At 45.4% G+C, this 14,942-nt stretch overlaps 1 protein-coding gene across 1 annotated transcript; it reads left to right on the top strand.

The window, feature by feature from the left end:
- The first annotated feature begins 367 nt into the window (after nucleotides 1-367).
- Nucleotides 368-1,288, top strand: LOC115639978 (olfactory receptor 14A16-like). Its single transcript, XM_030542871.1, has one exon. The coding sequence runs from the start codon at nucleotides 368-370 to the stop codon at nucleotides 1,286-1,288; it is 921 nt and encodes a 306-aa protein (XP_030398731.1).
- The last annotated feature ends 13,654 nt before the right edge of the window (nucleotides 1,289-14,942 follow it).

Raw genomic sequence — 14,942 nt, 5'->3', positions numbered from 1 at the left:
CCTGACATCAGAATCTGGCCAGCCAGATCCCCAATTCCCCTTGGTAAACTGAGGATAGTAACATTTATACACCGTTATCCAGAGTTCGCCCCTCTCTGGGTGATAGAGGTATTCAAATACCTCAAAAACAATTGTTCCTATTTCTCCTCTCCATCACCCTGGTGTAAATCAGGAGTAACTCCACTGGAGTCAGTGGGACTGTTTTCCACATCCTCATTCCCATATTACATCAGTCTTCACAATCTAAGGGTCTGACTCAAGGAAATTAAGATGGTTTTTAAAAAGGACAGTTATTTTACAGATCTAATGCTGGCCCTTTCTCTTTTCCCTCCCTCCGCAGACATCACACAATGTCCTGAGAAAGAAAATGTCAAATCGAACCATCATGACCGAGTTCCTTCTCCTGGGATTTTCTGAAGTTCGGGAGCTGCAGATTTTGCACTTTGTGGTGTTTCTAGTGATTTACCTTGCAGCCCTGATGGGGAATCTTCTTATCTTCATGGCCATAGCCTTCAACCACCACCTTCACACCCCCATGTACTTCTTCCTGATTAATCTGTCTGTCTTAGACCTTGGCTCCATCTCTGTCACTGTCCCCAAATCCATTGCCAATTCCCTCATTAACACCAAGTCCATTTCCTATGCTGGATGTGTTACCCAAGTCTTTTTCCTCCTCTTCTTGGTGGGAGCGGATTTTTCCCTTCTCACCATTATGGCATACGACCGATATGTCGCCATCTGCCAACCATTGCACTATGAGAGAATAATGAACATCAGAGCTTGTGTCAAAATGGCAGCCGGAGCCTGGATCAGTGGGATTCTCTACTCTGTGCTACACACCGGGAACACATTTGCATTGACCTTCTGTGGAGGCAACATGGTGCATCAGTTCTTTTGTGAGATCCCCCAGCTACTCAAGCTCGCCTGCTCTGACTCATATCTCAGTGAAGTTGGGGTTCTTGCATTTAGTGTGTGTTTAGTCTTAGGCTGCTTTGTTTTTATCATTGTGTCGTATGTTCAGATCTTCAAATCAGTGCTCAGAATCCCCTCTAAGCAGGGCCGGAAAAAAGCCCTCTCCACCTGCCTTCCTCACCTCACTGTGGTCTCCTTGTTCGTTTGCACTGGCGTCTTTGCCTGTCTGAAACCCACCTCTAGCTTCCCATCTGCTCTGGATCTTGTGGTGGCTGTTCTCTATTCTGTATTGCCACCAATCATGAATCCAATTATCTACAGCATGAGGAACAAGGAGATGAAAGCTGTCCTGAAGAGACTGACTGGGTGTAGGTAATTCACTAAGAATTAATTTTCTGTCTTTCTCTAATTAAAGTTTGCTTCTGTAGTATTTGTTCATTAATGTCCGTGATTTCCGTGACCCCACACCTTGCACACAGTAAGGTCTTATTCTGATATCAGTTGCACCAATGCAAATCCAGATGAACTCCGCTGATGTTACTGCCACTGGAGTGATTTACACCAGTAGAAAATATGGTCCAGTAGTGGAGTTAAATGGGTGTAAACTGTGTGCACGAGAGGAATCAGACTTTTATTCTGTGCTAAAACAATACCCGTTACACTGCTTGGCCACTTGTATCCATTTTATGGCTGCTGAACACAATGATGGGATTTGTCTTGCTTCTTTGTGTGTATAAATCAGGAGTGGCTTCATTGGAACTAAAGGACTCAGACTGGAGTAAGGCTGGGGTAGGTGAGAGAAGACATTTGGGCTAGATCCTCAACACATCCGTGTAATTCCATTGACTTTGGTTGCACTAAAGCAATTTGCAGCCTCTGTGGATCTGACCTACTGCCTCCAATGGAGCTGTATATCCATTGCCACCAGCTGGGGACTGGGCCCATTGTCTTATAAACCACCATTTGTGGCATAAGCACTGGAGGGGGACAAGGAGCCAGACTGTGTTAGTTTGGCTCACGTGTACATTCGGGTGTGTGAGAGATGGAGAGACTGGCTAGAAATTAAAGGGAGGTTTCTAACCACCTGTGGGGTGAGGTTTTGGAGCAGCCTCCCAATAGGAATTGTTGGGGGTGAATGACTGAATTAGTTTGAAGAGAGCTGGACAGGTCTGAGTGGGATTGTATGACGGAACTGCTTGTGATGGTGGAGGGCAGGGCTCAGCAGCACTGAGGCTAACATGCGGCATATGTCTTATGTTTCCAAATGCTTATGCTTCACGGTTTCATCTGGCCACTGGCAGATGTCAGGAAGGGATTACTCCCCGTGGCCCAGTGTATTTAGGGAGGTTTTTTTTTAATCTCTGAAGCATCGGGCAGCCTTGGCTTGAGTTGGGACATTGGGTGGAAGTGCCAGGGCTATGAGATGGCACTGAGCAATTCTCCGTCTCTCTCTCTCTCTCTCGGATGCCCACATGCTCAGGGTCTAATGATCACCATGCTGGAGTCAGGAAGGAATTTCCCCCCCAGTCAGATTGGCTGGGAACTTGGTGGGGGGGAGTTGCTTTCCCCTGCAGCGTGTGGTGTGGGCAACTTGCAAGCATTTTCTAGGTGTATCTCAATCATTTCCCTTCCATTGTGGGGGTCTCAGGCACTGGTGTCCCTCAATTTCTCCTATTCTCTGCCGGTGGCACAGAACTGTTTAGTTTCCTGAGGGCTGTGACACTTTATTCTAATTTCAGTTGTTGGGTTTGGTGTGCGGGTGGTTTTGGAGTACAGCAGGTCAGACCGGATGATCTGGTTGTTCCTTCTGGCCTAGAACTCTATGACTCTGTGACTTTACAGATGTGCATGGATGGGGGACAGGAGAGGGGACCACACAGAGAATAAACTCCAGTAGGGTCTATAGTGTTGCATTAGTACAACTGTCTGAGGCCCTATCCTCCTGGCTGAAGGAGGTGACTCCAACTCAGATGAAGCCCTTGACCCCTGCAGCTGTGCAAAGCTGCTGTATAAACCCCGCCCATGAGCAATGTGTGTTATGAGGCCCCTCTGTGCCCCACCTAGAGGATTGGAAGCTGTTCCAGTGGCTGTCAGGCAGCTTGGCTGTTCAGCTCAAGCTGTAGAAGCTCATGCTTTGGGCCCTAGATGTCTCTGGTTGAGTCCCCCGGGTGCCAGCCTAGATTAGATGGTGACCCTTGCATACGTGCAAGTGGCCTGATAACTTATTCCTGCACTAATCAGAGGCTGATGTTGTTTACTAAGCTACTGCACAACAGCAGCGGGAGTGAGACCTAAGAGGGGAAGAATTCTTTAGTGAGAGAAGGGGAAGGTTTATTCCCGGATCATCTCAGACATGCCCATTCCTAGTTTTTCTGCACACTGGAGACCGAAGATGCATGGCATGTGTGTGTTGCTCTCAGCTGAGGTTGGTAGAAATGGACAAAGTTTCTTGTCATTGGGAAATGGTTTCTTCAACCTATTTGTGACAGATGCTGAAATGTTTTTAGCTTAGTGTAGCAGAGTGGGTCTCTGCTTCGGCCCGGAAGGGGTTAAAACAGCCCTGGATAAGGGCTGGGGCTGGAGGAAGCAGCCTTTTAGGCTGGGCTGATTGGGGAAGTGGCAGCAGCTGAGGCCATGCCCCAAACTGAGCAACAGGCCCTTATATAAGGGCAGAGAAGCCAGGAGCCCAGACAGTTTCTCTCTGCATTCAAAGAGAGAAGGGCCTGGCTGCAGGGAACCAAATAAGGTACCTAGCGTGGAGCAGGGCTGGGGAAAGACAGAGGAGCTGGGGAGCTCCTGCCTGGAAAGCCCCAGGCTGCAGCCTAGCAGAAGGCTGAGAGGTACTGGGTGTTGCAGGGTGCAACCCAGGGGTAGGCCAAGGCAGCAGGTTCAACCCCCTTTGCCGATGATGAGAAGCTAATACTGCAGTCGGCTCCAGGGCGTGGGGCTAGCTAATGACTGGGCAGTTGCCAAGACACTGAGGCAAAGTGGGGATAGAAGGTGGGGTGTTCCCAGGGAGGGAAAACCCCTAAGAAAGAGGAAAGGGTTACTGCCAGGGGGCAGAACCCAATGTAAAAGGGGCACTGGGGTCCAGGGAGGGACACGGGTCCAGTAGCTGAAAGGCAGATCACCGGCCTGCAGAGGGTGCTCCGAGCTGGAATTTGAGCTAATTCCCAGGATGACCAGTAGGAGGCAAAGCAGGGGTGAGTCGTGCCTGATTACAGTGAGTTAAACAATCTGCCAAAGGCATAGCAAAATATTTCCCAGCTCTTCCCTCAACTAGGTTGGCCACTGACGCATTCCCAGAATACCAGATCTGATGGATTGGATCACCGAAATCCCCCTTGGGAACTGCCACCTATTGTGCCTGGACTACTTCTGAGCCCGTTTTCCCTGCCAGCTTGGGACTTCAGTGACTTGCCTGGTTTGAGCCAGACATGCTTGACTGCTACAAACACAGACCCATATCTGAATCACATCTGCCAAAAGCTGCAGGCTTAACTGAAAACAACTTAAGAAGGGTTCCTGTCTCCAACACTTAGACACCCAACTCCGAATGGGGTCCAAATCCCAAATAAATCCATTTTACCCTGTATAAAGTTTATAAAGGATAAACTCATAAATTGTTCACCCTTTATAACACTGAGAGACACATGCACAACTGTTTGCCCCTTCCCTCAGGTATTAATACATACTCTGCGTTAATTAATAAGTCAAAGTTTTATTAAAAACAAAAAAGTAAGATTTAAATGGTTCCAAGTAATAAGAGACACAACAAAGTGAATTACCAAACAAAATAAAACACAACAAACAAGTCTGAACGTAATACAGCAAGAAAGTAGTTCCAGATGAAATCTCACCCTCAGAGATGTTCCAGTAAGCTTCTTTTACAGATTAGCCTCCTTCTAGTCTGGGTCCAGCAATTACTCACACCCCTGTGGTTACTATCCATTGTTCCAGTTTCTTTCAGGTATCCTATGGGAGTGGAAAGGATATCTCTTGAGCCAGCTGAAGAGAGAATGGAGGGTTTCCAGGGGCTTAAATAGAATTTCTCTTGTGGATGGAAACCCCTTCTCCTCTCCTAGGCAGAGTCCAGCAGCAACATGAAGTTTTGGATTCACATGGGCAAGCCACCTGTCCATGCATGACTCAGAACTTTGCCGGATGATGCCACATTCCCAGGAAAGCTCAGATGTGGATTGGCATCTCCATTGATGATAGGGCAAGAAGTACTGGGCTCAATCTGCAGCAAAGGATATTTAGGTTAGAGATTAGGAAAAGTTTTCTAACTCTAAGGACAGTTAAACTCTGGAATAGGCTGCCAGCGAGGTTGTGGAATCCCCATCGCTGGAGGTTTTTTGAAGAACAGTTTGGACAAACACCTGTCAGGGCTGGTCTAGGTTTACTAGGTCTTGACTCCGCTTCTCGAGATCCTTTTCAGTCCCACATTTCCATGATTCTGTGATTCTATAATATTCCATACAAAAGACATGAGTTCACTTTTCTCTATTAGGTGGGCTGGCACCAGCCAGAGAGTCAGCAGAGATATGGGCATGTTCTTTAAAGGGGAGGATTATCTTTTCCAGGAATTTAAGATGGGATTTTAAAAGATCCAGGCACCTAACTCCTCTTGGCTTCCAGTCCCTCCCAGCCTGGCATTTCTGATCTCTCGTGGATATAGAAGACCATGAGTCAATGAACCACAGCTGTATACCAGGTTATCATTGTCTAGTATAGAACACTGTACTGCATCACCTAAGGTCCAGTTTTTGAAGATGTTAGGTGCCCGGTAGGTTTTTCTAGAGCATTTAGATGTCCAAAACCCATTGATTTCAATGGCAGTTAGATTCCTAGCTGCTTTCAAATAACCCTCTAGGTGCCTAAATACCCCCTGAGGCCTGGATATATAAAAAGACCCAGGCGTGGTGACCTGCAGTGTGGCAACACCTAACTTTTAGGCATGTAGAAAATCACTGGGACAACAATAGGGTCACACACAGCCTGAATCAGGAACCCGAGCTTCCTGTATGATGGATAAGGAGAGACAGACACTTAAGAATGGGAGTCACGAAATCCAGCATGCTAGGAGGGGAGGCGCATGAGTTAGCTGATGGGAGATGCCAGGGAGAGGAGTGTGTATTAGCTCAGAGAGACACCTAAGTCCAGTCAGGGAGGCCCCTGTGTCTGCTAGCGAACCACAAACCAGGGGAATACAGACGCATGCTCCTTTCGGGGCCCGATCTGGTAGTGCCCAATACTTAATGACCTCAAATGGATACTCCCATATAACCAAACACATCTCACCCGCCCAAACCCCCACCCACCAAAAACATCTGGAACAAAGAAACAAATCAACTAACTTATAAAATACAGTACATCCTCGCTATAACGAACCCCTGGGAATCCAAGCCATTTGTTTGTTAAAACCAAGGGTTCATTACAGAAAAAGAGCCCTGCCTCTGAGGGCAGCAGCTGACATCTTGATCCCCATGGCCATAGTGGAGGCTAACAGCTCTTCCAGCCCTAGGTCAGTAGTGGGGACAGAAAGCTCTTCCGACCCCGGGGCTGCGCTGGGGGGAGGGGCAGAATTTTTACTCCCTACCTTGAAAAAAGGAGAAGAGACAGAGACCCCATGAGTCCACTAGTGAATTCGATATGATAATTGATTTTATGTGGAAAGTGCTCTGATACCATGGTGATGGGTGGCAGTACAAAAGCAACAGACTGCTTGATCTATCAAGAGGGAGGTCGGTATGTATGGGGATGGATCGATAGCTAGACAGCAATAAGTTCATGGAGGATACGTCTGTCAATGCCTATGAACCAAGGGGGTCAGGAATGCAACCCCTTGTTGTAGGTGTCCCTAAGCCTCTGACTGCCAGATGCTGGGGTTGAACAACACAGGATGGGTTACTCAATAATTGCCCTGTTGTGTTCATTCTCTGTAGCATCTGGTAGAAAACTGTGTGAAGACAGGATAATGGGCTAGATGGACCTTTAGTCTGACCCAGTATGGCCATTCTTATGTTCTTAGCTAGACAGATAGATAGATTTTTATCTTATTTATATAGATGAAAATTTATAGCAACTCCATTGACCTGAGTGGAGTTTTTGTAGATATTTACCAGTGTAAATATGTCAGTGTATATAAATGGATCGCACGTTATGTTCTCATGGAAACAATAATGTCAACAGTTGATTATATTGATAAAGAAACACAGAATGAGATGATGGTCCTGGCAGAAAGATGGCCATTTTATTTTTTGGACAATAGCCTTGACCCAATCATTTTCCAAAGGGCAGCACTGATATCCTTGTTCCTCATGCTATAAATGATCAGATTCTTCATGGGAGGCACCATGGAATTAAAAAACAGCTACCATGAGATCCGGATGTGAGATTAAGCTGGAGGTGGGTTTAATAGAGGCAAAACTAGTAGTGCAAACAAACATGGAGACCACAATGAGATCAGGGAGGCAAGTTGAGAAGGCTTTATGACGGCCCTGCTCAAAGGGGATTCTCAACACTGTTTTGAAGATCAGAACATATGACACAATTATATGACACTGCAAAACTGGTACAGTGGATTGGACAGTTTTTACTCTGCCTTTACTCTGCCAAAACTCACAGTGGAGGAAATTCTGATCTCAGAGATTAAGCCAAAGTAATTCCAATGACTTCAGCTTTACTCTGGTGTTACTGAGAACCCAGGCTGGCCCAACCAAAGTCTTGATTGATTAAACACTTATAAATAACTCACAATTTGGCTACTAAATAGCCTTTTTCAGCAATTTATAACTATAGATCAGTACATCAGCTGCACATATTCCAAGCCCAATTGTCTTCTCTCACGTATCTTGGAGAAAGGCAAAAATGCTACCAAAAAATAAGTACCTGAAGCCAATTCACGGTGTGAATATTCCTATCATTCACAACATGCATATAGCCAGTGATTCCCAATTTTGTAGTTGTACATTTGATTTTTCCTTGGTAAGAGAAGAACTTTGCACTTGTCTTTATTGAATTTCCTCTTGTTGATTTTAGACCAATTCTCCAACTAGTCAAGGTCATTTTGAATTCTTATCGTGTCCTCCAAAGTCTTTGCAACCCCTCCCAGTTTAGTGTCATCTGCAAGATTTATGAACAGAATTTCTCCTCTGTTATCCAAGTTGTTAATAAAAATATTAAATCATGGCCTTAAAAATACCACCAGAAAAGAGTTGCATGTTTTGATTGTAAAACTATGGGAGGAGATTTTCACCTAGGGGACTGAGATTCGCAATTCCCATAAAAACTAATTGGAATTTTGGTGGCCAAATATCTTCTATAGGCAACCTTGAAAATCCCATCACTGATCAGATTGGCCAAACCATGAACGTAAAATAGCCTACATTGCCAAGAGAGAGATAGAGATGTGTTACTCTGAGGTGTTGCCTAATTCAGCTAAAATCTCCCAGAATTAATTGTAATAGATCTGGTCAATAAATGGGGCAGAGGATCAGAATCCTCTTACTCCCTTCAAATAATTCAAACTTTCTTTAAATAATTCATAGAAATTTAGAATTTTTTTTCAAAATCTACCATCCTGTGGCGTTTTTAGAGAAATGTTGTACTCCTTTTTGGTGGAGTACAAATTAGATTAATAGGCCATCAGGGACCAAAGTGACTGTCTAGTCTGACCTCCTATATAACCAAGTCCAGAAACCATCCCTAAAACAACACCTAGAGCGAATCCTTTAGAAAAACATTCAATCTTGATTTGAAAGTTGTCAGTGACAGAATCTACAAAATAAGTATTTAATAATAAACTAAATGAAATATTCAAAGGAGATTAATGGAGCTGGGCACTTGTCTCCTGTAGAAAGCCAATAGGATTTAGACACACAAATCCAGTAGGTTCCTTTGAATACTACAGCCTATCTGGATAATGAGGGCATGCAGTTACTTTGTAGCAGATAAAACTCTATGAGGGGTAGAAAATCATCTTCCTCATGCCATAGACTATTCACTAGCTGAGGATGATGAGACTCCACCATGGGCAGGTTATTCGAGAACTGTCCTCTATAGGGCCTCTCAGGACACGTCTGCAGTATGAAATTAATTTGAAATTTTTTTTTTGAATTTTCGGAAACAATTTTATACATTCGGAGTTGTGTGTCCCCACTAAAGTGCATGAATTCAGTGCAGTGCATCCACAGTACCGAGACTACCATCAAATGTCGGAGCGGTGCACTACGGGAAGCTCTCTCACAGTTCTCGCAGTCTCTGTTGCCATTGAAATTGTGGATTAAGCTCCTGGAGCATGATGGAGCAAAAATATTCTTGCAGGTGTTTCTGGGTATGTGCCGTCACTCGCTCCTCCCTCCTTGAAAGCTATGGCAGTCGCCGTACTGCCAGCAGATGGTGCAGCATGGTGCACTGCCTGTCTCCTGGTACTATGAATCCACCTCGCATGTTCTCTCGTCTTTCTATCCACTCTTTTATCTAAGCATTTCCCACCTTTTTTGGCTACCATGAACAGATCCACTCAGCTTCCGCTGCTTTTTCCATGTTGTCTGTCCTGGGCTCCTGTGGAAGCTACAGAAAGCAACAAATCCCTGCTGTTTTTCAGCCATCGTGAACAAAGCCTCACAGCTTCCGCCTCAAACTCTGCTCTCCCGCTCTTGCAGCTCTAACAAGCTTGCCAACTCCGTGAAAGCTACAGAAGACAACCATTTACCACCTTTTATCGGCCATCTTGAACCAAATAGCTCATTTCACGCCTTTTTCCAGGATTACTCTTGCAGGCGCCATATCCCAGCAAGCATGGAGCCCGCTCAGATCTCCGCTGCAGTTTTGACCATTGTAAATACCTCGCACATTATCCAGCAGTATGTGTAGTACCTGCAAAACTGAGCGAGGAAGTGACGACAACACAATTACTCTACTGATGAGGACATGGACAGAGACATTCCTAGCAACACGGCATGTGGCAATTGGGAGATCATGGTGGCGTTGGGCCAGGTTCATGCAGTGGAACACCAATTCTGGACCCAGGACACAAGCACAGACTGGTGGGACCACATAGTGTTGCAGGTCTGAGATGATTCCCAGTGACTGAGAAACTTTCGTATGCATAGGGCCACTTTCATGGAACTTTGGGACTTGCTGTCCCCTGCCCTGAAGTGCAAAGATATCAAAATGAGAGCAGCCCTCACAGTTGAGAAGCGAGCGGCCATAGCTCTGTGGAAGCTCATAACGCCCGACAGCTACCGGTCAGTCGGGAATTAGTTTGGAGCGGGCAAATCTACTGTGGGGGCTGCAGTGCTGCAAGTAGCCAACACAATCATTCATCAGCTGCTATCAAGGGTAGTGACTTTGGGAAATCTGCAGACCATTGTGGATGACTTTAATGCTTTGAGATTCTCTAACTGTGGCTGGGCAATAGACAGAACAGAGATCTCTATCTTGGCTCCGGCATACTGGAGTGGCCAGTAGGTAAACCACTAGGGGTACTTTTCCATGGTGCTGCAAGCACTGGTGGATCACAAGGGACATTTCACCAGTATCAGCGTGGGATGGCTGGGAAAGATGCATGATGCTCGCATCTTCGGATTTTCTGGTCTGTTTGAACAGCTGCAGGAAGGGACTTACTTTCCAAACCAGAAAATTACTGTTGGGAGTGTTGAAATGTCTATAGTTATCCTTGGGGACCTAGCCTACCCCTTAATGTCATGGGTCATGTAGCTGTACACAGGCACCCTGGACAGTAGTAAGGAGCAGTTCAGCTATAGGCTGAGCAAATGCAGAATGGTGGTAGAATGCGCTTTTGGACGTTTGAAAGGGCGCTGGCGCAGTTTACTGGTTCGGTTAGATCTCAGCACAACCCATATTCCAATTGTAATTGCTGCTTGTTGTGAGACATTTATGGAGGGGTGGGAGGTTGAGGCAACTCGGCTGACAGCCAGTTTCACACAGCCAGACAAGAGGGCAGAAGCACGCAGCAGGGTGTGCTGCGCATCAGAGAAGCTTTGAAAGTCAGTTTCATGACTGGCCAGGGTACTGTATGACAGTTGTGTTTGTTTCTCTTGAAGTTACTCACCTCCTATATATATGAAAGGAAATAAAGTCTAAATTGTTTAAAAACTGTTCTTTATTGTTTTTTACACAACACACTCAGAGAAATCAAAAGGCAGACTGGGCGGGGGAGTACTGGATTAGGGAAGTGGAGGAGGAGGGAAGGACGGGTCCAAAAACCAAATCAAAAGTTTGCATATGCCAGCTTTCTGGTGCTTGGGCGATCCTCTGGGGTTGAGTGAATAGATCCCCGTAGTCTCCCCCTCGTGTTCTTGGGCATCTGGATGAGGAGGCTGTGGAACTTGGGGAGGAGGGAGGGTGGTTATACAGGGGCTGCAGTGGCAGTCTGTGGTATTACTGCCTTTGTCGCATTACATCCACCATACAGCAGAGCATGTCAGTTTGTTCCCCCATGAGCTTTACCCATAGTGATCTGCCAGATCTCATCTGCACGTCCCTCCTCTCTTCATGTTCCTGTAATACTTTTTGGGACTCTGCAACTGTTTGCCTCCATGCATTCAGCTGGGCCCTATCAGTGCCAGAGGACTGCATGAGCTCAGCGAACATGTCTTCTGGAGTACGTTTTTTCCACCTTCTAATCTGGACCAGCTTCCAGGATGGAGTAGATAGGGGACACGTTGAAACATTTGCATCTTTGGGAGGAGAAAAAGAGAGGATAGTATATTAAAATATAACTTTCAGAGAACAAAGGGGACACTTTGGTATGAGTAAGCCATCACACACAGGCAGGCAACAGAATTCAGCTTGCAGGCAGCCTAGGGGCACGCGGGGTTCTATTTCTTCTACATTCATTTCAATGTTATCAAACTGCTGGGACCCCTTTCCTACAGCAAGCAATGCCTAGTGGGTTTGCCATAAAGGAGGGTCTGTGGGCTCTCTGGGATGATCACTTCACACAACACCCAACTCCCCTCCCCCTCTGCACCCACTACGTGGCTTCGATGAGGCTTTGAGCAGAGATGAGCGTTTTAAACTATATGCGAACAGTAAACTCGAGTCAGGAATACAGCTCAGGAGTTCCGATGCTCCTTCCTCTGTTTTAGCCTGATTTCCGTGTTTGCTGCATGTGGCTTCGATCAGGCTCTCACTCACCAGAAGTACCCTCTCCAGGGTCATGGTTTGGAAGCCAGCCTTGAGAGTCAGGGGAAGCTACTGGCTCCAGCGTTAAGCATAGTTCCTGGATGGGGGGGAACCGGATTCCCCACTTGCTGTCTGTGCACTGTTCTTCTCCTCCTCTTCCTTTTCCTCTTCTTCATCCTCCAATGACTCTTCATCCTCATTACATGCAACTCCCCCCTTGCAGGTGTCCACGGACACTGGTGGGGTATTGTTGGCGTCACCCCCCGTAGCTGCATGCAGCTCATGGTAGAAGCAGAATGTATGGGGCTGTGACCCAGAGCACCCATTTGCCTCCCTGGCTTTTTGGTATGCTTTCCTGAGCTCCTTGATTTTTGTACGACACTGCTCTTTGTCCCTGGTGTAGCCTCTTTCCATCATGGCCCTGGAAACTTTAGCGTACGCATTTGCATTCCTTTTTTTGGAACATAGTTCTACCGAAAGAGACTCATATCCCCAACATGCAATGAGATTCAGTACCTCCCGTTCGGACCATGCTGGAGCTTGTCTACTAATCCAGGACTGCGTGATCTTCTGTGATGGTGGACTCTGCATGGTCGCCTGTGATGGTGGACTGTGCTGACTGTCACCTGTGCTGCTAGTGACCAAACAGGAAATGAAATTCAAAAGTTCCCAGGTCTTTTCCTGCCCACCTGGCTAGTGCATTGGAGTTGAGAGTATTGTACAGAGCGGTCAGAAGGGAGCATTCTGGGATAGCTCCTGGAGGCCAATAACGTTGAATTGTGTCAACAATACCTTTAACCTGGGATTGCAATCTCGATTTAAGCGCTACTCCACTTCCAAGGTGGAGTACAGAAATTTATTTAAAGAACGCATTTAATTTAGTTTTATTTACTCATTATTAAATGAAATGGCCAAAAATAAAAATTATATTTTAGTGGGAAATGTCAAGGTTTTGTTTTCATAGAAACATCCATAATGCTTTTGGATGGGGTGCTGGGCAAAAAAATGAAACTGGAGACTGAAAAGTGTTTGCTTTTCAATAAACTTCTCTAGTAAAAATGCCAGTTTATGGTAAATATGTTCTAGTTTTGGGAAAAGATTGAAAACTTTCCCCCCAAAACCTGAAAAAGTACACCAAAGAGTTTTCCATTGCAGGTTTTCATAAAACCAAACCCCAAAACAACTTCCCACCACCAACAAACAAAAACCTGTAGAATAATGAATTCAAAATGAATTTTCTCCACACCAAGATTATTTTCAATGACAAGCAATTTTTCAAAAAGCTGTTTTGTCAGGAAGATAATTTTGAGTATCTCCACTCATTATGAATTATCCTTCATGTTATAATTATTATCCTCATTGGATGGATGACAAACTGAGGAGTGGAGCAGTAAAGGAACTGAACAAAGCGAGAGGAATAGTTGGGATCAGATCTCAGAACAGCTTGGACCTTAGTTTTTTAATTAATTATCTTATAGTTGAACCTGATATGAGAGGCCAATAATTTTAGGTAAGACACCCTCTCCGCTCCAAGGAGCTTACAGTAGAAAAGACAGGAGGGGAAAGACAGCCCGAGGAAATGACTTTCCCAAGGTAACACAGTAGGTCAGCGGCAGGGCTAGGAATTGATGCCAGATGTCTGGAGTACAGTCCTGTGTGCCCGCAGTGTTTGCCTCACAATCTTTCCTCTAGACCCTGCTGCCTCGTTGTAATTGTGATTATTTTAATTTCTGAAAACTCTTCAGGGAACTAGAGGGCAAGAGAAATGAACTGTTGTCGATGGGCTGTTTAGGGCACCAGGGAGTGAGTCCCACAAGCCCTTAGAAAACAGATATGGATAAATCACCTTCCTGCAGCACCAAAGTTTTGGACACACAGTTCATCTAGAGATCTCAGTGTATTTCCAGCAGCTCAGCCTCAGTGTGAGGGGGGAATGGCCTCTCATAGGACAGTGATAAGGGCATTAGATAGAGAGATTGGTGAATAGAGCAGTGTGTATGGGGCTAGAGAGAGAGGGGTAATCAATTGCAGTCTGTAGCTGGAGGAGAAAAGACATCTCAGTCTGGGAAGATTCCATACAGACCAGCACCGTAAGTTTGCTCTTGCAATTAAATATATTTGGGAATTACACAGTGGCACTTTAAGGATGAAATTATAAGTGACAACAGATTTTTTTCATAGTTTCACTCTTAGCTCAATTTGGGCCTGGGAAACTGAGGCAGTCCAACGAATAGAGGGCAGAATATCCGTGCCTCAGTTTCCTTCTATTGGGAGTGGGGAAATTGATGAAATTGACACACAGATATTTACTATGGATTGAGGAGTTTACATTAAAATTGTCCAAAAATTGTGACAAACACTATCAGCTCATTGCTATTTTTCTCTATGTATACATTAGTTTGTTGTTATTGCAGTCTATCTCTCTGTTTGTACTTTTCTCTCTATATTAGTTTGTTTTTACTTCTCTATCTACCTGTTTGTGTTAGTTCTGTGTTTCTCCTCCACTATCTGTATTTATTCTTATCTTACTTGTGCCGCTCTGTTAGTTTGTTGTTACATCTATCTATCTTACATCGTCTGTTTGTGTTTGGTTGTCACTTTATTGTTACTTCTGTCTATTAGATTATGGCAAGGGCACTTGAGTCAAATGTGTTAAAATAGTGGTGACTAGGAGCCAGGACTCTTTGGTACTATTCCCAGCCCTGGAAAAGCAAGTGAGTCTAATGGGTAAGAGTAGTGAGGACTGAGAGCCAGAACTCCTGAGTTTTATGTGTGGCTCTGGGAGGAAGTTGAGTCCAGTGTGTAGAGGAGAGGAGCCAGAATAGGGGGTTCTATTTCTGTCTCTCATAAGGACTGTGGGACAAGCACTCCTC

This window comes from Gopherus evgoodei, unplaced genomic scaffold, assembly GCF_007399415.2.
Source record: "Gopherus evgoodei ecotype Sinaloan lineage unplaced genomic scaffold, rGopEvg1_v1.p scaffold_167_arrow_ctg1, whole genome shotgun sequence".
NCBI lineage: Eukaryota > Metazoa > Chordata > Testudines > Testudinidae > Gopherus > Gopherus evgoodei.
The sequence above is the reverse complement of the archived record's forward strand: the minus strand, read 5'-3'. Positions and strand labels throughout refer to the sequence as shown.